This window comes from Heterocephalus glaber, unplaced genomic scaffold (assembly GCF_053883595.1).
Source record: "Heterocephalus glaber isolate CG9 unplaced genomic scaffold, H.glaber_assembly_v1.0 deba00001447, whole genome shotgun sequence".
Classification (NCBI taxonomy): Eukaryota; Metazoa; Chordata; class Mammalia; order Rodentia; family Bathyergidae; genus Heterocephalus; species Heterocephalus glaber.
This window is the reverse complement of record NW_028258299.1, coordinates 318,911-342,032: the sequence shown is the minus strand read 5'-3', so window position 1 is coordinate 342,032 and position 23,122 is coordinate 318,911. Positions and strand designations below refer to the sequence as shown.

The 23,122-nt window shown below is 51.1% G+C and overlaps 1 protein-coding gene and 1 pseudogene across 6 annotated transcripts; both read left to right on the top strand.

Moving 5' to 3' along the window:
• The first annotated feature begins 1,052 nt into the window (after positions 1-1,052).
• Positions 1,053-21,581, top strand: Ube2j2 (ubiquitin conjugating enzyme E2 J2). 5 transcript variants are annotated; one of them, XM_013065179.3, is made up of 7 exons: positions 1,053-1,210; positions 6,121-6,251; positions 11,626-11,666; positions 17,871-17,973; positions 18,054-18,192; positions 19,049-19,129; positions 19,589-21,581. In XM_013065179.3, exons 2-7 carry the CDS (start codon positions 6,121-6,123, stop codon positions 19,871-19,873), a joined length of 780 nt encoding a protein of 259 aa, XP_012920633.1. In that variant the 5' UTR covers positions 1,053-1,210; the 3' UTR covers positions 19,874-21,581. The 5 variants fall into 5 exon arrangements, with proteins under 5 accessions (XP_012920633.1, XP_004863936.1, XP_021099148.1 ...); XM_004863879.4 differs by having other exon boundaries at positions 1,058-1,698; XM_021243489.2 differs by lacking the exon at positions 1,053-1,210 and adding an exon at positions 1,231-1,853.
• LOC147827352 (RNA-binding motif protein, X-linked 2 pseudogene) lies at positions 7,428-11,619 on the top strand (annotated as a pseudogene). Its single transcript, XR_015452509.1, has one exon. The product of XR_015452509.1 is annotated as an RNA-binding motif protein, X-linked 2 pseudogene (transcript).
• Positions 21,582-23,122: the final 1,541 nt, after the last annotated feature.

The window sequence follows — 23,122 nt, the reverse complement described above, 5'->3', positions numbered from 1 at the left end:
GTCATTGCTGGACAGTGGGTGTTTGTCTCCTGTCAGGAGTCAGCTACCCTGGGGGCTAAAGTTGATCCTGCGGGGCAGTCAGGATCAGGGTGAAGGGTGTGGATGTGGGGTTCCCACCCTACAAGAGGCTGATGGCTGGCCCTGCCACACAGGGCAGCCTGAGGGCACATTTAACCCCTACTCAGCCCAGTCCTCAGATGCCTCCTCCAGATGCCACCCAGGCCTCTCCTTGTTCAGATGGCGCTGTCCCACCGCTTCCTGTCCCCCACATTGGGCCCAGAAAGTGCGCTGTGCGTGTGACAGCAGTGTCCCCAATGTCAGCACATCCTTGAGCACTCCTGGGACTGCAGGGCTCAGGCCGACTGTGTCCCCGTCGTCCTCCCCTCCCCAGGGCTAGGGAGTGGCCGTGGGAAAGGAAGGCCAGATGCAAGCAAGGCACAAGGACCCCATTCATGCTGGAGGAAAGCTCGCCCAGGAAACACTGCAACTATTTTTACGAGGATGGCTGGGACGTGGGCAGGGAGTTGCTGCACTGGCCAGGCCTGTGATGTCCCGGAGCCGTGGGGCAGCGGTCTTCGGGATAGACCCTGGCCTGTGCCTTCGGTTGAAGAGGAGACAAGATTGGGGCATGGTGGAGCATGCCTGTAATCCCAGCACTCGGGAGGCTGAGGCAGGAGGATCACCGCGAGTTCGAGAGCAGCCTAGGCAACACAGTGAGTTCAAGGCCAGCCTGACCTACAAGAGTGAAACTCTGTCTCCAAAAAAAAAAGAGAGGGGACAAGAGTCTGGAGCCGTGAAGTCGGGGTCACTCTAGGTCTGGGCCTGGCTCCCTGGGACTTTCAGGAGGGCCGACGACCAGGAAGCGGTGTGGTCAGCAAGGCCCCAGAGGGGCCGGTGCGAACCACAGTGACGCTACCCAGCTCGCAAGCATCGACAGTCTCCTCAAGGGGCCGCACTGTGCAACCTAGCTGCGGCTAGCGGTGGCACCGTCCTCCAAGGTGCCTAGAGCGGCCAACCATCGTGCATCGCGTACCGGAAGCGGAAGCGCCCCAGGAGCCGCCCCTCGACGGCCATCTTGGGAGTTGAGGCGGGCGGCGGCGGGCTGGTGTAGTGTGGCTCTCTGGCTCGGGCCACTCTTCCGCAGCCTGCTCCGGCCTCGACCGCAGCGAGCCTGAGCGCGGCGGCGGCCCACCCCCGGAGACAGGGAGAGGTGAGCACGCGCGGTTTGCGCCGGGGCCTCGGTTCGCTAGTCCGCCCCGCCGGGCCACCGCGGGGGACGCGGGAGCCACCACACGCCACTCAGTTCGCGTTGCCCTGCTCCCGCGGGCGTTCCCAGGACAGTTACCGCAGAGGCCCAGGCTCGGGGCCCGGTGCACGGACGCGCTCGGCTGCGCGGCAGGGTCCCTCCAGAAGAGGCCCCGTTCGTCGCGACATTCGGGGGCGCTTTCAGGAGGATCCTGCACTGATCTTGGTTTGTGAGAACGTATCTGAGAGTCCGTATTATGGGCGCCGCCGTTGAGCCTGCTGCTTCTTCACTCCTGAACAGTTAGAACCCCAAGCTGGCTTCACTACTCCCAACGGAAACGAGCGTGCACCGGACTGTGCCCCAGGGTACCGGGCGCACGATCACATCTGCGTATTCTCAGCACCATCCCAGTTAATGACCTTCTGGCCATCTTTTCATTGAATAACACTTAGGTGATTAACTCAAATCCGGTTCTCAGCATTTTGTCAGACCCAGAAAAGAGACAGCTAAAGAGGAAGCCCCCCAGTCCGTTAGGGAGTCAGCTGTTAAGTGCGTGAAGAAAGCGTGTTTATGTATAGCTAGTGGTACTGGGCTCTCTTCACTCCAGGTGAGTGAAACTTGGTGTAATTGGACGTCAAGAGAAAGGAGTCTAATCGTTTCATTTAGTTAAAAGCCCCTTGCAGAAACTTCAGGCATGGTTGAACCTAGCACTTGCAGTCAGTAGTCTGCACAGCTTGACACAGGTGACCTCTGAGCCAGCTTCATTCGCAGGAAGGTGTGTGTGTGTAAGCATGGTAGTGGGGCTGCCCCTTGTTAGCCCTGGAGCAATCCTAGAGGAGAGACTTCTGAGGAAGTCCTGGGCCTGGGTGTGTCACATGCCCATCTGATCAGTCAGGCCAGGGTCTCATGCCACTACATCACCTGAGTTATATGCACTGGTGAGAGAGAGATGTCCAAAGGAGAAAGGAATGGGGAAAATGAATGATCAGCCACCACCTAGGCACGGTGACGTGGGACAGGAGGAGACCTTCACGGTGACTCAGAGTGCTCTCAGTTTCCATGTGTTAATTTTTATCGTGTGTGTGTGTGTCCTGTCCTCTTCCCTTAGAACATACCTACTCTCTCTTGTCTGTAAGGATTTGGTTGGGAATGAACCTGAGAGACATATGCTTCTTAGTGTTGGACATTTTGATGAACCTGAAGTTTTTCTCCTATTTGAGTTAGGAAAATTGAGAGAAGCTGTCTCCTGGGACAAACATGAGAGCAGTGTTCTCAGTGAGGCAGAGGAGGAGTAGTTGAGGAAACTGAATTACAGATACGACTTTAAAGATTGTGTATCAAAGAACAAGTATGGTTCTGGAGGTTTAGCTCAGTGGTAGAGTGCTTGCTTAGCATGTGTGAGGTCCTGGGTTCCACCCCATCACTGCAAAGAAAAAAAAAGTTAATGTGATAGAGAAGTTTGCCTTGTGATTGACTAGACAGAACTTATTTTACTTGTTTTGTGTGGTTGTGCACTAACTTCCACCTAGCTGAGTCCAAACACAATTGCATTTGAATTACACAGTGAATTATTTTGCACATGATCAGGTGCTAATCCTAGTAGTGACCGTTTAAGAGAAAGAACTAGTTTTTGTTGTTGTTGTTGTTGTTTGTTTGTTTTTGTTTTTGGTACCTGGGATTGAACTTGGGTCCTTGCGCTTTTGAGGGAGTCAGTGGCACCACTGAGCTAAATCCCCGGTCCTGTTTTTGTTTTTTGAGACAGAGCCTTGCTATATAATCTAGACTGTCTTTGAACTCACTAGGTATCTGAGGCGGGCCTTGAACTCATGGTGATCCTCCTGCCTCAGCATCCTGTGTGCTGGGATCACAGATGTGGACCACCCCACTGGCTGAGAAAGTACTGGTTTTGGGCAGGGAGTTTAGCTCAGTGGTGCCGCCCCCTGCCTTGCAAGTGCAAGGTCCTGAGTTTGATCCCCAGTACCAAAAAAAAAAATGGTTTTGTGTGATGGTTCTGCCTGTGGGATCTTCAGATATTCTGTGTTTCATAGTAGGTGTTGGCATGAATTGGGCTCCCTGACCTGTATGGCTTATCATGCCAAGAGCTTGGGGTCAGTGCTGTGGGGAAACATTCCCTTTCCAGGTGGCAGGTCTGTAACTCTGGTTCAGTGCAGGCACTTTTGGAATGGTTCAGGCAGAAGAGTCTGCCTTTGTCTTGTTTGAGTCCTGAAAAGCTCCTGTGTGGTGTGTTGTTGGGGAGCTACATGGGTGGTGAGGGACAAAGAGAACATTTAACTAGAGAACTTGGGAGCTTTCTGAGGGATTCGGACCAAGCTAGGTAGGGAAGGGCCTGTAAGTGCAGTCAGACTGGGCTGGGAAGTACAGTAGCTATGAGAAGGGTTAAGGGGGGTGGGCTGTGTAAGGGGCCTTGGAAACTAGGAGGGCTGGCTAGGGTGGCTTTGAGGGGCTGGCAGATAGGGAAGCCATTGATGTTATCTCCTTGGCTATAGCACGATCCTGATGGGCATTTGGGGCAAGTTGGATGATCAGATTGCATTAAATGTCCAAGGTAGGTTGAAATGGGAAGAGCCTAGAAGCTATTGTGGTTGACAGGGAAAGTCAATGAGGTCCAGCATTAGGGTAGTGGAATGGGAATGGGAAGGAAGTAAATAAGGATCTCAAGGGTCAGGGCTCCCAATGAGAAGCAGGAGTAGGTGTGGTGCTGAGGCCATGAATGTGGGAGGACCATGGCAGGTGGCCCTGTTGAGCCCCCTCACAGGCCCTGGGGTACAGAGTGAGCACACACCAAGCCCTGGTGTTCACTAGGCAACAGCACTGATGGGGAGAAAGACAGCAGTCTCTGCTGATGGTGCTATGTGGAGAAATAAAACAGGCTAAAGAGGCTGAGAGTCTGGAGACCTCCCAGACTCGATGATGCTTCTACACACACACACACACACACACACACACACACACACACACACACACACACACCTGTACCTGTGAAGGAGTGCGTGGCTCTCTGTAGGGAACCATGCGTAAAGGCCCCAAGGCTGGGATGGGATGGCCTTCAGGTCTGTGCTGATCGTAGGTCAGGATGGAGATCACTGGCTGTTACTGATGTCTAGGACCATCGTTATTAGTGTGTATGTGGATACCTGTGAAGTTATTGGGATTGATTGGATCCAGGGAGTGCTAAACTATATCCCCAGCTCTTTATGTTACTGTTTTTTGTGTTTTTGAGACAGGGTCAGGGTCTTGCTATGTAGTCCAGGCTGCCTTGAACTCACCAGGTATCCCAGGCTGGCCTGAAACTCACAGCTGTCCTCCTGCCTCAGCCTCCTGAGTGCTGGGATTGCGTGTGCCACCATGTCCTACTTTTTAATTTTGAGACAAGATATTGCTAAGTTTCCCAGACTGGCCTCAAATTTGTGATCTTCCTGCCTAAAGCATTTGACCACAGAGTATTGTATGAGATGCTGTGGGGACAGAGTGGCAGAATGTTGTGGCAGAAGAAGGAAGAGACCTCAGCGAGCAGGTCTAAGCTGAGGGTGTCACAGGATATGGCTGTCTCTCCCTGACTGCCCAGGGCCTGCTTTCTGTGTTCCCGCCAGGCTCATCTGTTTTTCCTTTCCTCTCCATCCTGTGTATTCTTCTATGTCCCCTTTCTCTATCATATTTTAGACCGGTGTTTTTCACACTCTATTTTTAGCTGCAGAACTTTTTTGTCTTTCTTAAATTATGAGAAATTCTGGTATGGAAAAGAAAATGAGTAGGAGCTGTTCCAATATCTGTGTCAGGAGGGATCCCTGTGACCCCATTTGTTACTCCTCAGCCTCTGGAGCAGGGCCAAGTGTCCCAGGGTCCACCATCCAGATTCTTTTTTTTCCCCCTCTTTTCTTTTCAGACTCTTCTTTTGAACGACAGACAATATGGCTTCATCTCTCACACAGAGCCCTTGGTGCTGTCCTGTACGTGCTGTGCAAGTCCTAGGTTGACTTTTTCATTTTCTTTTTCCTTTTTGTTTTGTTTTTTTGAGACAGGGTCTTGCTCTGTAATTCAGGCTAGCCTTGACCTCACTATGTCCAGAGTGGCCTGGTAGCAATCCTCCTGCCTCAGCTTCTTGAGTGCTGAAATTATAGGTGTGTGCCACCTCGCCCAGCCAGGGTGACTTTTCTAACAAGATCTGATTTGCCTGGAGGCTGAGTCCTCAAGTCCTTCTGGGTACTTCTTGGCAGCTTGGTCTTGTCTCTGTGGCCAGTCTTATCCCTCACCTTTAACTGTGCCTGGCCTTCTGAGGTAGTAACTAGGGCTATCCCCTAGGTTTGCCTTTTCCCCCTACACAGTGAGTGCCTTGAGGTATCTTGAAGTTCCCGATCTCTTCAGCCTTAGGGCTTCTCTTATCCCCTGCTAATGTCCCTGGTAACCTGTGGTAAATGTTGAACAGGCTTCCTAGACAGGGGTAGTGGGGATAGGACTTGTCTGTGATGCTTGCCAGTTTCCTTGGTGTAAACATCCCAGCATTAAGTCCACAGGCGATGTGTATGGTTACTGTTTGGGGCTGGGCCAGGCTGGCTTCAGCACACCCACAACCCATTGCATTAGTTGTGTTGATTCATGTAAGTCCCCTGAGGACAGGAGTGGGGCTTCATGCTTCTCTTTATCTTTTTGTTTGTGTAAAGTGCTGAATAACATGTGGCATGAATGAGGGTGGGGGGTAGATGGAAAAAGAGAGGAGTCCAGGGCCCAGATGGATCATAGGCAGCATTGAGGGAGGCAGAGGTGCCTGGCTGCCAGCTCTGGCTGTGGGTAAGAAAAGAGATGTGTGTGCATCCTTTGTTCTGTTCTTTGTAAGCAGAAATGCTTGTTTTCCATAGATGAGCAGCAACAGCAACAAGAGAGCTCCGACAACAGCAACCCAGAGGCTGAAGCAGGACTACCTTCGGATTAAGAAAGACCCGGTGCCTTACATCTGTGCTGAACCCCTCCCTTCAAACATCCTTGAGTGGTAAGGGTCTGTACCCTGCCTGCTCCTACACCTGTTCTTTTTTTTTTTTTTGTACCAGGGATCGAATTCAGGACCTTGCACTTGTGAAGCAGGTGGCAGAACCACTGAGCTAAATCCCTGGGCCGCTACACCCGTTCTTGCTATGCTGACCCTGCCTGGTTATGATGCTGGAGAGGCAGTCATGCAGCTCCTCAGCTGTGGGTGGGCACTAAGAGCTCTTTGATCCTCCCAGGTGGCACACCAGGAACACCATGGAGTCCTGCTTGACTTGGGCTAGGACTAGAAAGAGACTCCTTCCTGGGGATCCTTAGAGTACTTTCTGTGTGTACAGGGCTCATGCCTATTGATCATATACATTTTGTAGGCTGTACATTTTGCAGTTCAGTACTGAGATGAGACTCTGCACATCTAAGCTCCTCCATACTTGCTTCTGGACACTGGGTAGCCTGTCTTGTCTGGGAACATGTGTGACAGGCTTCTGATGCTGCAGCTCCTGGCATGGCCCAGGCCATACACCCAACCTCTCAGGTTGATAGCAAGAGGGCCTATGGAAAACATTTATTTCATGGTAGCTTTTTGCTCAAAGTGTGGAGTTAAGGCAGGTGTGGTGGTGCACACCTGTAATCCCATCACTTGGGAGATTGAGGCAGGAGAATCACCATTAGTTCAAGGCCAGCCTGAGCCAGTAGTGCGTTTAGGCCAGCCTGGATTACATGGTGAGACCCTGTCTCAAAAAAGATAAAAATAAAAGAGGCCTGCACTGCGCAGCCTAAAGAGGAAGCTGACATCCTGGTGCCAAGCAAGAACCCAAGGAGATGAATCCTTTAAGGTGAAGCTGATCAGTGAGCTGAATGAGCAAGAGGTCTAGCTTGGAGTGGTGGATAAGGTGTCCTGGCATTCTGAGTACAAGGACAGTGTCTGGATCATTCTGGGAGGACTTTCTTATGAGCTGACTGGAGGGAACATTGTGTGTTCTCACAACACAGGGAGATTGTTACCATTAATCTATGTGACACAAGACTGAGAAATCCAAAGGGTCCTGTTTCCTCTGCTATGAAGACTAGAGGAGTATAATTCTGGCCTTTGACACTTTTTTTTTTCTTTTTTGTTTTTGGTACTGGGGATCAAATTTGGAACCTTGCAGTTGCGAGACATCTGGAACCACTGAGCTAAATCCCTGGTCCCTGTGACACTTTTGATGGAATTAAGATCAAAGGAAGAACTAGCCACATGGACCATGTGCCTAACTATTGGGCTCCTAAGGACTCAGATGAAATGGATGATGTGATCACATAGCTCCAGGAGAAAGGCTGTGGGGCTGTCATCCCCCTCCTGGGTTTGTCTGAGGTTTCTGAAGATGAGCATCCCACATAAAAAGCACAAAGACAGGAAAAAAAGGAAAAAAACAAAAAAAGAGCAGACTGACTAGGAGGTACAGGCAGAGCAACCATCTTCTTCCTTACCACCCAGAAGCAAATTGGTAAAAGAAAAGGATGACCTTGGCCCTAAGAAGCACAGCAACAAGAATTCAGAGAGGGCTCAGAAATCCGAGTCCAGAGCAGGGAGGAAGTACTACCTAGGCTCCCCTGAGGTCAGGACTTCCCGGTGTGGTGGAGCTGAGGACCCAGAAAGGGACCCCAGGATGGAGAAACTCAAACATGATCACGAGTCCTCAAGGGGAGGAAGTGAGAGAAGACAAGAGCAGGGATCAGACAGAGGGCAAAGCTCAGACACACATTCCAGGTGGCGAAGAGGGTATTCTGAAGGGGGGGAGTTGTAGAAGTAGAAGTAGGAGCTGAGACAGGTCCCACAGGCATGAAAAGACTCATCAGTCCCGGAAATGGGAGTCATGAAGTCTCTTCCACCTGCCCAGTTGATTTGAAAATGAACTGTGTTTTTAAAGTGTGATCAGATTAAGTTCTGCTGTTAATATTTCTGTGTAAAAAAATCTCTGGGACTGAATTCTTTTAATCTGTTGCATAGTGGATTCATTGAGAGAGCTATCTTTTCAACAGCCAGCTATCCTAGATTTTTTAGCATGAGCCATTGTCCCTGGGGATGTACTTGGAACTTCAGGGTATGTGTCCTAAATTTTGGTCCATAAATACGGCCCTAGAACCTACAGACCCCAATTTGAGATGAAATTACCAAGAAAGGGAAAATACCAGATAGCCCGAGAATTCTAGTCTTTTGTGTTAGGTGTTTAGAACCCAACATTGTAGGACCTTTCCATTGGCAGATAGAACTTGAGAGAAGTGTGGCTCACTAGGTTCAGAGCATTTCATGTGGATAAGGTACGATCTTAGGAATAGCCATACCGTGGTGGTGCACACCTGTAATCCCAGCACTTGGGAGGCTGAGACAGGAGGATTGCTGTGAGTTCAAGGCCAGCCTGGGCTACATCATAGTTCAAGGCCAGCCTGAACTGCACAGCTAGATCCTGTCTCACAAGAACCAAAAAAAAAAAAGCCAGTTCCCTCCCCAACTTCCTTGAAAACAATTTTTAAATGTGTTTTTTTCCTCTCATTTTTTTGTTTACATTTTATTTTCTTTTTTTGTTTTTAGTTGATATATTTGTATTTTTTCTTTTGGTATAGTTATTTATTCTTATTGATCTGATACTTAACGTAAAAATAACCGCTTTAAGGAAAATAAAGTATGGAGTTAAAAAAGTATCTTTGGAAATGCGAATTACCAGCTGTGCAGATGATTTTTGAGTAATGAAATACAAGGCTGAGATGTACAAGAGTGTGTTCTTTGATAAATGTTTTATTTTGATCTTTAAAGACATTTTTTAAAATCAACTGATTTATTTATTAATTTATTAATTTATTTATTTATTGGTACCAGGGATCGAACTCAGGACCGTGTACTTGCAAGGCAGGCGGCAGAACTACTGAGCTAAATCCCTGGCCCCTAAAGGCATTTTTTAGCCGTGTGTGGCTAGGGAGCAGTGGGGAGGCTGAGGGAGGAGGATCACCACAAGTTCGAGGCCAGCCTGAGCTATACACTGAGACCCTGTCTCAAAAAACCAAAGAAATGGGCCAGGGATATAGCTCAGTGGGTCCGCACCTGCCTGGCAAGTGCAAGGTCCTGAGTTCGATCCCCAGTACAAAAAAAAAAATTTATTTTTTTCAAATCTAGAGAAAAGAGATTTAACTGAGTTACTAAGTATTTTCCAGGTTGGATGGGGCTCATCTTCCCAGAACAGAGGCTTAGAGAGGAAGCTCAGCCCAGGCAGGTGGAGGATTCCAGGGATGGCGTCAGGGGTCTCCCTGTTCTCAAGGATGAAAATCAGATGTGGCCCTCAGGACAGAGTTGGCAGATATGAGGACAGGTTCCATGGGTGGCTGACTGCTTCCTTGATCACTGGGAACATCTATACTATATGGGAGACCCCTCCTTGTCTGCATCCAAGACCGCCTCCTGGTCACCATGTGCTAGGAGGACTCACTGGTGACATTCATTACAGGGAAAAGGTGAAATCAGGGGAAGAGGCCTGTGGCGGCAGCGCCCCAGGAGACTGACCCAGGCATCCAGGTCCCTTGCTCTGGGCAGTCACGTGGGGGTGCGCTTAAGTCCCCAGCAACAAGTCGGGGTACAGGGTGTGAGCTGCCCCAGAGACCTGGCACTCAGCCTTTATTGGAAGAGAACCTGATAGATCAGAAGGGGCTGCTTATGTAGGCAGCTCTCTGGCACCCAGCACAAGTCTCGTCTTTGGAAAGAGAGCACTAAACCACACTGTTTCTGGCCCCTCGCTGGTCAGGGTGGTGGAGCTGAGCCAGGGCAGCAGTGTGGGAACTCCACACCACCCTGGGCAGAGAAAAACCAAACTTGGCTGGACAGGCACAGTGACAAGCTGGGAACCATAGGCGTTCTGCCCTGTGGGTCCAGTGAGCCCGGCTCTGTGGCCTGGGCTGCTGGCTATGTCAGGAGCAGCCCTGGTCCCTGCCTCTTCCTGGGTGTCTGGAGCAGGAGCGCCTGAGGCCATGGTCTTCTGTACTGTGTGCCTGCTCTAAGCTACCTGGTTGTTCTGGGTCCTCTGGCACACACATCGCAAGGCTGTTTTTAGTACGGCTGGTCCCCGCATCTGTGAGTTCTTCAGTTCGACCAACTACAGATTGAAAATACTCAGATGAAAAAGAAATTGTGACTGGGTTAGACATGTACAGGCTTTTTTTGTGTCATTATTCCCTAAACCACATATATAACTATTCACGTTATTTTCATTGTTGTAGGTATTGTCAGTAGTGTGGAGATGATTTAAAATGTGTGAGAGGATGTCTGTGGGCTCTATGCAAACACTACTCCGTTTCGTATAAGGGACCTGAGTGAGCATCCATGGTTTGTTTTTATTTTTGGTACTGGGGATCGAACTTGGATCCTTGGCACTTTCGCAGCAGGCGGCGAAACCACTGAGCTAAATCCCCGGCCCCATCCATGGGTTTTGATAGCCCTGACATATGGATCACTGGTCCTAGAACCAGTTCTTGATAGTGGGCAACTTAGCAGCTGGCATAGGTTTCACAATCCCATCTGTGTCCTGCTGGGAAGAGGTCTCTGGAGAGGGGACACAGGGCGTTTGCAGTCGCTGGCATTGCTGCCACGTCTCACCTGCTTGTGCTCTTCTGTTTTCTTTGAGAGCTCATAAAGCCCAGGCACCATTCTGTTCACCTAAAGCTACCACCTCATTTATTTACGTGGGGATAATGTAGTCTCTTTGCTGCTGCTTCTGATCTGTGGTGGAGTTTTGCGTGAGGACATCTGCTTTGGGGAGAGTTAATCGCAGGTTGCCCCTGTTCCTTCTCTGAAGGTATTTCTGTTTCTTCCCGGAACATCTGCATGGTGGGAAGTGACACACAGGACCAACTCCACATCACCAGCTGTGCCCTGTCTAGCCTATGTGCACGATAGAAAAATAAAAGTTACATGTTTTTACATATAAATTTTAAAGTACATCTTGATATATTTTGAAATTTTTTAAAAAGTTAAATTTATCCTGGGGATTTAGCTCAGTGGTTCTGGTGCCTGCTTCGCAAGCACAAGGACCCGAGTTCGATCCCCAGTACCAAAAAAAAAAAAAGTTAAATTTATGTTAATGGCTAGAGATGAGCTTCTTGCATGCTGTGTTGTGGGAATAAAAGCACTTAGAAGCAGTGTGGAACACACATTCTGCATGTCTGGGATGCTGTTGTGAAGTGCCCCACACCTGCAGGACGGGTCCAAGGCTGCTGCTGCCCTGTGGCATGTGGCCTGCAGCTCTTCACTAGCTGAATATGGTCCTGGCTGATCCAGCAAACTCCAGGCTTAGAGTGACTGTGGTTTTGGAGAATTTGCAGTCCCCAAATTCAAGTAATTTTCTTCTCTCCATTAGGCACTATGTTGTCCGAGGCCCTGAGATGACCCCTTATGAAGGTGAGTAGAAGACTTGGCTATTAAACATTTATTAGTAAGCAACAGCCTTCCTGTTTCAGAGGTACAGTGGTTAAATTGGATTTACTTGGAACTTACTTCAGTTTGGTTTTACTGGTGTGTGTCCATGTCCAGGGGCTGTCAACCCTAACCCAACCCTAACCCTAAGTATCTGTGTTCTTCTGGCATCATTTGGAGCTCGGAAAAATATTGAGATAAACAGTAAAATGTAGCCATATTCTTCTATTGTTTTTTTTTTTTTTTTGTACCAGGGATGGAACTCAGGTCCTTCCGCTTGCACAGCAGGCGGCGAAACCACTGAACTAAATCCCTTGTCCTTCTTCTACTGATTTTGAGACCAGTGGGAATATCTTCAAGAAGGCCTTCTTGGTGCTGGGAACTTTCAGTGTCTTGTGATCCTCAGAGCAGTCTGAACCAAGATGAAGCCCCTCATGGGGATGAACATCCAGGGCTTAGGATACAGGGCTGACCTGTGGCCTCACCTCTCGAGTCACTAGATACCATCTGGGATTCTTTTTTTTTTTTTTTTCTTTTTTGGTACTGGGGATTGAACTTGGGTCCTTGCGCTTGCGCAGCAGGTGACGAAATCACTGAGCTAAATCCCTGGCCCAAAAGGAATGAATACTTCTTGTGAGAAACTCTGATCACATCTTTACCCTTTTGGAAAGTGTTTTTTTTTTTTGGTACTGGGGATCGAACTCGGGTCCTTGTCCTTGCAAGACAGCCCGAGGAACCACTGAGCTCAATCCCTGGGCCCATCTTGGATTCTTGATGTCCTTTGCAAGGTTGACCTCAACAGCCAGCATGTCTCTAGGGGGTGGTAGGGACGCAGCACCAGCCTCAGGCTTTGAACCAGGTCAGTAATTCACCCATGATCACTGACCCACAGCCCAGACCAGGGCAGAGTGCTGGCCAAGTGGGTCGGGCATTGGCCCCAGGCAGCAGGTCAGAGTAGCAGGCTTTTGTCTGCCCATGGGTGAAGCTTTTTGTAAGACTATCAGGAAGCTGGGTGTGGTGGTTCACACCTGTAACTCTAGAGGTCAGAAGGCTGAGGCAGGAGAATCATGAATTTGAGGCCATCCTGGGCTACATGATGAAACTTCTGTCTGAAAAGTAAAAAGATTTCAACAGGAGAAGCACTTGAGTTTGGGAACCATTGCTTTGGCTAGAGTGTGGTTCAGTGGTTAGCCCCTGGGTTTGATTCCCATCCCAAAAGAAAGAAGGTAGGGTTGGAAAGGAAGGAAGGAAAGAAAGGAAGGAAAGAAGCAAACCACTGCTTTGGATGGTCAAGGGAGAGCTGTGGGTGATTAAGAATAAGATAGCCTGGGGGGGGGGGATTTAGCTCAGAGGTGCCAGCCCCTGCCTTGAGAGCACAAGGTTCTGAGTTCAATCCCTGGTACACAACAACAACAACAAAAAACAAAAAAAGAATAAAATAGCCGTGTTCTCTTGAATAGTTAGGCTGGTGTTTTGCTGGCCTTAATAGGGATGCTATCTTAACCCAGGAATCCTACTTTGCTGGGCCAATCTGTCCTGGAGGCTAGTCTTTTGGTGGTGGTGGGGTGGTGCCGGGGATCAAACTCAGGACCTCGTGCTTGAAAGGCAGGCGCTGGCACCGCTGAGCTAAATCCCCAGCCCTTTTGGAGGCTAGTCTTCAGATGCACATCCACAGGTTGGGGTGTTAGGGTGACATGGTGACAGTGACAGACGTTGGAGGTTGCCTCGGAGCCCTCTGCTGGGTGTGGGTGATATGAGGCAGGTTTGTACAGCCCTTGTGGCATGAGGAGTCCTGGTGGATGAGTTCCTAGAGATGCAGTGTGAGGCAGGCTTCAAAGAATTTGGTGCAAATAACATGCAAATCCTAACTAAATTTGCATGTATTTTTACCAAGCTTGAAAAATATATACCAAAAATGAGTAGTAATAGTTGTCTCAAACAAGTGGGATTATACTGAGTTTCTATTTTATTCTCTTTTTTTTTTCATATTTTTCAAATTAATGACACTATTTTGTGACAAGATGCCACTTCCCTCCATAGGACTAGCATAAGCTTTTGCTGGGGAAGAGATGGACTCACCAGGGAGAAGAGAGGGCAGCCCGAGGGGATGTACAGGGTGGGGCCTTGGGAGCAGCCTCGTCCTGCCAGCCCCAACTCCCGTACTTCTGTCTTGTCCTGTGCTACCCCTATTCTAAGGTTTCCACCCATCCTTTGTCCCTGTCCTCACCCTGTGTAGTTTCTGTGGTCTTCTTCCCTCTCTGCCTCCTCTCCCAGCTGTCTTTTGGCAGCTGCAGTCCCCCTCTGCTGGCACCACTCTCCTGGGGACCCCTCTGGATTATCACAGCCATGAGGCTGTTCTCAGTCCTGTTTCTGGGCCCTTGGCATCTGATGCTATTGGGAGCTGCTGCCTTCCTGAAATTCCCCTGCTTTGACATTGCATGTTCTGACCCTTCTGCCTTCCTGGTGGCTTTTCTGCAGCTCCGCATCCCTATGCTCCTGCTCCTGGAGCATTCAGGACCCCTGTCCTGACAGCCCCACACTGGCTTTCAGGGCAGTGTTGCTGAAGATTTAACAGTCCTATCAAATCCCAGCAAAGCTGTAGATATACTCAGTGGCACTCTAAATTTATCTGAAAAGGCAAAGGACTTGGAATAGCTAAAGCAATTTATTAAAAGAAAAGTTAGGTGGAAGGGTTGCTGGTTTCCAGATTTACCATGTAGCTCTAGTGGTGGTGGTACAGGTGTATATTAGTCACTTTCCTGTCACTGGGACAAAATACCCAACATAAAAATTAAGGCGAGGTTTATTGCCTTGTGGTTTCAGAGGATTTCAGTCCATGATCTGCTGGCTCCAGGGCAAACAGCTTGGTGAGTGGGCATGGCTGAGAAAAGGTGTGGCCCAACCCATGGGAGCCAGGAAGCCAAGAGAGAAGGATGGAGCTGGGCAGGAACAAGCCCTTCCAGGTCATGTCCCAGTGATTCCTTGCAACCAGGCCCCGCCTCCTGGCAGCACACTCAGTGCCCCCATAATTACCTTCCGTGAGCCCCACCTCTGAATGCATGAGGGTTGGGGGGACGTTTTAGATCTAAACCATAACAGGAGATACAGGTGGAGCAGGATGGAGAGCGCAGAAACCAGCCGACGTGTGAGCAAGGTATGAAAGCTATCAGGGAAGGTCTGGAGCCCCTGGGCAACTGTGAAGCTGTCAGGGTCCTGGGCAGGTTGCTCTCTCTGAGTTCCTTTTTTATTATTTTTTGTTTTGAGGTGCTTTTTTTTTTTTTTTGGACCTGGGATCGAACTCGGGTCCTTGCGCTTGCGCAGCAGGCGGCAAAACCACTGAGCTAAATCCCCGGCCCGATTGGGGTGTTTTTGAAACAAGGCATTGCTGTGTAGTTCAGGCTGGCCTTGAACTTACTGTGTAGCCTAGACTACACAGTAAAGCAGGGGGATAACTCAAGGCTGTCCCCCCCCGCCTCAGTCTCCCTAGTGCTGGGATTACAGGCATGCACCACCATGCCATCTCTGGTTTTCTTCCCCAGGCTGTGCCAAGGCTGTACTGTGGCAGAGTCACCATCTGTTTTCTTGTGCTCCAGGCAGTCCTGGACAGTAAAGGAGCTTCGGCAGACCTGAGTTGTGTCCCTGGCAGGGGCCCCACTTTGAATTCTGAGAGAGCGTCTGGCTTCCTTTGGCCTGTTGCAGGTGTCCCTCTTGCTTCTCTTCACTCTTGGGTTGAGGCCTCCTGGGACTCCTTTGAATGCTGAATGACAGACACCTCAGAATTTGGTCCCTGTAGTCTAAAATACATGTCAGCCAAGTGTGGGGGTGCATGGCTGTAATCCCAGCACTCGGGAGGCTGAGGTAGGACCATCCAGAGTTCAAGGGCAGCCTGGGTTACATAGTGAGACTTTAATTATTTCATTTTCAAAAGAAATAAAAATTTAAAACGTGTCTTACTAACAGTGTGGTGTACTTCTGGGTATTTAACTGTAAGTAGCTCAGTGTGTGTGTTGCCGACAGCCTGCTGTTTTTCCTGTTTGGTTTGCACTCAGTTGTGTGTCATGTATTCCTGTTCCTCCTGGTCCATTCATCTGACCTTCCCCTTTGAATGACATTTTATTTTATTATTTTTTTAAGCAAAACATTTATTGGGACGTTGCAGATATATGCAGTGATAACACTCATCATAGGGAATTTGCACCCGTACATGACATATCCTACCTCTTCTTTTTTCCCCATTTCCCTTCCTTCAAAACCCCCTCCCCTCCCCATATACAAAAGCTGTTTCCATTTTTTCCTTCTATTTTTACTTTTTTTTCATGTCCTTTTCTTTCTCCCTCCCCCCTCCTTGTTCCCCTTCCCATATGAATGTTTTTTTCCCATTTCCCAATGTCTGTTATACATTGTAGTCCTTATTTCCACTTTCAGTTTTCCACACGTTTCAGAGAAATGCTGCGGTATTTAAACGTGTGTGTCTGATTTATTACACTTAAGAGTATCTGACCCTTCTCTCTAAAAAGCAAGTGGGTGTTTCCATTTTTCACTTGTACAGACGACAGCTGGTGCTGTGAACATCTTGTTGTGTGGTCACGGTGTCCGCAAAGAGTGTGGAGTGAGGGAGGGTCTCCCTGGCAGGGACACCAAACAGGAGGGTGCTCCTGTCCACTACTCTCCACTAAGCCAGAAATGGCCTGCGTGTGGCTGTTGAAGTTACACTAGTTCCTGATTGGCACTGAGCTGAGTATAGTTTTAAATGCACGTTGGCTGTTTGTGCTTGCTCCTTGGAAAAGTGCTTATTTGTAGTGCTTGCTCATCTTCTGACTTGGCTTCTCTTGAGGCTCTTGTGCCTGCGTGTGGCCTGGGTGTGATGTCTCCTTCCCATTGAGCCACACTGTTGACTACACAACTATTCCTGTCATCTTTGAGTGCTGTCCCTGCAGCAGAGTGCAGGGGCAGCCATGTGTCTGTCTTGTGCTCGGGAACTTGTCCCTAACTCCAGCCCTAAGTAGGCCCTCAGAGATGGGGTATTGTACCTGACACAGCATGGTGATTCTGGGACTAGGGATTCCAGGGTCCTTAGGCAGGATCATGCCCAGGATGCTTGGGGGAGTGAGCCTGGGTGGGGGGACGCACCAGCATACACACACATCACATGTGCTCAGCTGTGCCCACACATGGGGCCAGGACATCCTGTCCAGTGTGCGTTCTGCTCAGCCCTGCCTTTCTAGCTGACTCCTGAGTGCAGCCTGAGCAGCCAGGGTGTAGGGCCTGGAGCAGGGCAGGGCTGTCCTGTCATCCCTCTGAGGGTCACTGGCCGGCCTCAAAGCTCGTCTGGCCAATAGGATTATGAGTGGTGTGATAGGAGCTGGGTGGGGCCTCCTAGGTTTTAGTCTGAAGGACTGAGAATAGCGGCTTGGGAAATACTAGGAATTCCATCCTGAGTGTTTGTGTCTAGGGGAGTGTGGTGTGAATGGTCAGTGTATTGATCGAGAGTTTGTGGGTCCCAAGGCCCGAGGTTGAGGAGTTGGTTCAGGAGCCATCATAGGACACTTGAGGGCAGCCACAGATGGTGCAGGGTCTGTGAGGAAGGACTCGCCAGTAAGACCATGCTGCTGAGGTATGATCAGACCCCAGCTGAGGACATGGGGATGGTGTCAGGTTCAGGCCCGGACCATCAGCTGTGGTGGGGGCCCAAGCCTGAGTAGGTAGACTTGGGGTTGTGGAGGCCGAGACCTTGGAGAAAGCCACTGTGAACATGGCTGCAGGGACGTTACAGGAGGCGAAGCAGCAGTTGGCAGAAGTCGGAGGAGTGTGGGTTCTGGTGTGGCTTTGTTTCGGGTGTGGGATGTGCTGGCTTCTGCATGCAGTTAAACGGGAGAATTGGGCACTGTGGAGCCAGGAGTCCCTGGGTCAGTACCTGGGGAGGGGAGGGCTGGGCTCAGCTGCACGCAGCTCCTGAGGCCTAGCAGTGTTGGGTATCGGGAACCCCTGGAGGCTTTGTTTTTACTCCTCTGCACTGGAGGGGAATGTGATGATGCAGGAGAGGGAGGTTGTGTTGGGGACATCAGGAGATGGGGGCACTGGGGTCAGTGGTGGGCAGAGTGGGCAGTGAGGTGGTGGAAGCCAGTTGGAGACCGAGGCGTCCTGTGCTACAGTAGGTGATCAGCAACTTTCCTTTCTGTTTTGGTGTAGGTGGCTATTATCACGGAAAGCTGATTTTCCCCAGAGAATTTCCTTTTAAGCCTCCTAGTATTTACATGATAACACCTAATGGAAGGTTCAAGTGCAACACAAGGTAAGCTTCCTGGTGCTTGGTGCTCTGCCAGTCTCGCCCCTGGAGTGCGCACCCCTGCTCATCTAGCTCCTCTCCTGCAGGCTGTGTCTCTCCATCACGGACTTCCACCCTGACACGTGGAACCCAGCCTGGTCCGTCTCCACAATCCTGACCGGACTGCTGAGCTTCATGGTGGAAAAGGGCCCCACCCTGGGCAGTATAGAGACATCAGACTTTACGGTAAGGGGTAGCAACATTTCACCTGGCTTCACGTGGCACCCTGGCCTTTGGCTTCTCATCTTAGGCTAGCTGTGTTCCGCAGACGCTCAGCTGCCTCTTTTCCTTGTCAGGCAGAGATTGGGTGGGCGTCTGGTGGTCCGTGTTCCTGCCCCTTGTGGCGCCTACTCTGCTCTGGGCTGCCTGCCACCTGCTACACTGTCTGCCCCTGCTTCTAGACCATGTTTGTTTGGTTTCGTTTTGTTTTGTTATTTCTGTTTTGTTTCCCTAGTACTGGGGATGGAAGCCAGGGCCTTGTGCATGGTAGGGGAGTATTCTGCGACTGAGCTAAATCCCCAGAATCCCTCCTACATGTACTTTTTTTTTTTTGGTACCGGGGATTGAACTCGGGTCCTTGTGCTTTCGAGGCAGGCGCCAGAACCACTGAGCTAAATCCCCGGCCCCTGCACTTTTTTTTTTTTTTTTGAGACAGAGTCTTGCTAAGTTGTCCCAGAGTGGCTTCGAACTCAGCTCCCCAAGTGGCTGGGATTACTTGCATGTGCCATCACCACACCTACCTTTGACCTTGCATTTAATCCATGTGAAACCTGGCTCACAGCCCGGGGGTCTTCCTCAGGAACTTTGTGGGGGGGGGGGGTGCATGTTGTCCATTTTTGTTAGCTTGTTTTTTGCTGTTTTAAAAAAAGGAATCAAGTTTAATGTTACTGATAACAAAAAGATAAATAAGCTCCATGAGATTGGTTTGTTGTGAAGAACAAGCTCATTATTTGCTTTCTACAGCATGAAGGTAGTCTATTTTTAGAATTTTTAAGGAATTAAAATTAGCTTTCTGGCTGATATTTCCTTTCTCTCTTTCTAGAAAAGACAACTGGCAGCACAGAGTTTAGCGTTTAATTTAAAAGATAAAGTTTTTTGTGAATTATTTCCTGAAGTTGTGGAGGTAAGAAAGTGAAAGTTGGAACTCAGTTCCATCTTCCTTTATGTTAAGAACATTTTCAGACCCCATCCTTTGAAAGAGAAGACGCGTGTGCGACCCAGTGTGCTTCTGCCACCTCCCCAGGAACCTCAGGCCCTCTGGGGTCTGCAGGGCGTGGAGGGCATCCATGCTGGCTGTGCTCTGCCCTGTGGGCCAAGTGCCTGCCAGGAGTGGGCATCTCTGTGGTGCTGCGCCACTCCGCCCTGGCTGAGGTGCGCAGGGCGGTGATTTTGCCAGCATGCTTGGTTCCCCTTCCCGTGGATTGGTGCCAGGAGCCTTGCCCACTTCCAGATGTCAGGCCTTGGCATGCGGAATGGAGAGCTTTGGTTTTGATGACAACTCTGGGCCCCAAGACCTGGAGTGCAGCTCCTAAAGGGACTGATTTGTTCAGACTGACCTTAGTTCCTTGTGTTTTTCTCTTAGGAAATTAAACAAAAACAGAAAGCACAAGACGAACTCAGTAGCAGGCCGCAGACTCTCCCCCTGCCAGACGTGGTTCCCGATGGGGAAACCCACCACGGGCAGAACGGGATCCAGCTTCTCAATGGGCATGCGCCTGGTGCTGGCCCGAACCTCGCAGGGCTCCAGCAGGCCAACCGGCACCATGGACTCCTGGGTGGCGCCCTGGCGAACTTGTTTGTCATAGTTGGGTTTGCAGCCTTTGCCTACACGGTCAAGTACGTGCTGAGGAGCATCGCACAGGAGTGAGCCATGGCCCAGTTGCTGCAGGGGACGCAGGTGCCAGAGTTTGACTTGGGCCAGCAGGACGTGCTGCCGAGCCAGGGCAGGCCCACCAGGCTCCTGGGCTTCACTTTTTAAAAACCTTAAAAGGAAAGCAAAAACCAAAACGTGTGATTTGGAGGAAACAAGATTCTCAGCTTCTCTTCTCATCCAGTGAGGTGTCTACCGGGGGCTGGCATCGCCGAGGGCGGCTCATGCTTTGGTTTTATAGCTTATCTCCTGTATTGTCTCTTGGACCTGTTTAGTAAACCTGTTTTTCATTTTATTAGATTTGGTCACTTAAAAATATAAAATTCAATGCCTGTCTAGTACTCTGTGTGCATCCTTAGTGGAGCTCTCGACTCCCCGAAGGCTGAAGTTAGAGGGTGGGTGGGGCTGGCACTTCGAACCCTGTACAGGGGTAGGGCCACATTGGCTGGCCGGCCACAGCCAGGGACAGGAGTCCAGGAGAGGAAGTTTGGACTCATCCTAAAAGTGTGTTTGGGGTCATTTAGAATGAAACATTCCTTCTAGAAAGTGCTTATTCATTTCTCTGCCATGGTAGAAGACTGCTGTTCCTCTGGCCACAAAGAATCAACCTTTACATAGAGCCACTGTGGCAATTGCGGAGGCAGGGTGGCCTCTAGAGCCAGCCTGTGTGCCTCAGCCTCATTCTAATCTGCCTCCTTCCAGCTCCTCAGGTGCTGTGGGGCTGCAGGTCCTGTGTCGTGCAGAGCCTTTTCTCTGAATTCTCACGCCCAGCTGGCCAGAGCCTGTCTTCCTCCTGTGCAGGAGGCTGGAAACCCAAGGTCCTGTGGGCTGGTGCTGTGCACATTGGGGCTTCCCTCTGCTGCTCCAGTTCTTTCGTGATGGCCCACAGCGCCAGGTCATGGAAGGGGACCTGCCCCGGGCCGTGCCTCTTGTTGGTCCGCCTGGCCTCAGCCTGGGCTGGCTGTGTGATTCCCTAGGTGTCCCTCATTTCCTTTTCTCAGCCTTTTGTGTTTAGTGACGCCATGCATCCATGCTCGGAGGATGCATCACAGAAAACCAACATCTGTGAGGCGCCAGATGGGGGCAGTGCCGCTTTGTCCCAGGGCAGACACCACGTCACCACTGGCGCCCTCCTCGTTCCAGTGTTGAGCAGTAGAGCTGGAGCGCACCTGTGTGCTCATCTCTGCTTTGTTTTCTGGTCAGTTTATTTAAAATTGCTCTGTCATTTACCACTTGTTATGTATTTGACCCACTCTTGTGAAAAACCTTTCGTTGTCCCTTTATTCCTAAACCCCACACTCTGTGCTGTGTTAGTGCAGACGTGAGTTCTCACCTGGTGGCTCAGAGCCAGTTCTGGTGACAGAGCCTCACCTCCCAGCGGGTCCCTGACCCTGTGTCTGTGCTGCCTGCCTGGCCCGGGGCTGTGGTTCCAGAGGTGCCTGTGTGCGGCCAGAGCCCGCACACACACCAGTGCTGGATGCCAGCTACTCAAGTGAGGGACCTCAGTGGCCCTTGGTGCCAGTTTCCTGAGCCTCCCTGGGGCAGAGTGCTAGCAGACTTAGAGTGGACCTAAAGCGTTATTTTCTGTATGTGAGAATCTCAACTTTCAACAGCTCTTGGTCAGTGGAGATGGACCCTGTGGTGCCCACAGCGTGCTGCCTGCACTGACCCAAATAAAAGGTGACATTTGTCCTGTTGGACCAAGTGTGTGTGGTGTTTTTTCTGTGTTGTCTTCCAGGGGCTGGGGGTGGGGGGGACCTTCCTGCCCTGGAGTCAGTGAAGAATGCACTTGGGTGCCCTTGGCGCATCCCCCTTGGGCAGAAGGAGAAGCACCCCACAAAGCTTAGGACCCAGGGAGCACATGCTTCCAGGAAGGCTCTGCCCACCCTGCTCCAGCAGCCTCCTGCTGTACCCCTGGGAAAACACCCCCAGGCTGGCCTTTGGGATTTTATTACGAAGCCTCTGGGAGCAGCAAAGTTTATGCCCTTTTCCCTGCTAAGGGTCCCTGCGGGAGCCATTGCTCCAGGGCCTGGCAGGATCTGCACTGGGGGCTGGATGAGCAGAGCCTGTAGCCCAGTATGCGCCTCCTCTCCAAGGGTCTAGAATCTGGGGTGCCAGTGAGGCTGGTGTAGGACTTTGGGGATAGTCTGGGGCACTGAGGCCAGAGAGCTGAGGGCTTCTGTGGAGTCCACCCCTGTGGGACAGAGGTGGAGTCCTCTGCAGCACTCTGCCGTCGGGTCAGAAGGTTAGGCCCCACGTGTGAGGAGGCCTGGCAGCCCTGGGCAGGGCCTCCTTAGGCTCTTGCCCAACTGCCCCTGCCCTGAGCCACACCCGTGGGGTGCACTTCACATTTAGAAGTCACCCGTTGGAGTTCTAGGGCCGGGTTTGTTGGGGGTGTGCCTCACTACCCCATCATCTACATCTGGCCCAACAGTGACACTGGGGCCTCTGCTATCCCTAGAGGTGACACCTAGACCGGCTGGGTGGGTGCCCCTGGGGAGCCTCCTGCCCCACCTCTGTCCTGGGGAGCTCTGGCTGCGGATGTGGTCTGGGGTGGGGTCTCCTGCCTGGCCACCTTCACCTTCCTTGAGTGCTGGAGTTAGGCTGGGTCAGGAGCTTTGCTGTCTGCCAGAACCCAGACGGCTGGGACCAATGTGCCCACCTCACTTTGTGGGCTGCCACAGCCACTGGCCATCCTTAGCCTCAGCTCGTACTAACTGAGGGGGCAGCCCCTGGAGGACCCCTACCTATTGCCGCCGAGCCAGTAGGGCCTGCAGGCTTTGCTGGACCAGCTGACCCGAATGCGGCCTGGCAGGGGTTAGGAACCTGGGAGCCCCCTCTGGGGACTGCTGCTGTCCCACCCATCTGGGGGAAGAGAACCCTGGTGGCCAGGGACTGGGGAGCAGGACACCCTGCAGTGTGCATTCACCAGGGCTCCGGCCCATGCTGAGCTTCTGGGGACAGGTCTGAGGTTCTTTGCTCTTGGGGAGCGGAGGGGTCCAGCTGGGCCGCTTGTGTCCGGCTGACATCTGTCCTTGCTGGATGGGCCTGAGTGCAGCTGCGCTCTCGGGGGCCTGTATTGGGTGCTGCAGCCCGGCAGGGGCAGGCGGGTCGCTGAGGCGGCTGGAGCTGTGTGCCCAACTGAAGCTCTGGGGGAGCCTGGGCCACCGTCCTGGGAAGGAAGTCCTGGAGGCGGGGCGGGGCGGCCCCTCCTGGTCATCCCCTCCGCCCCGCCCCGCTCGGCTC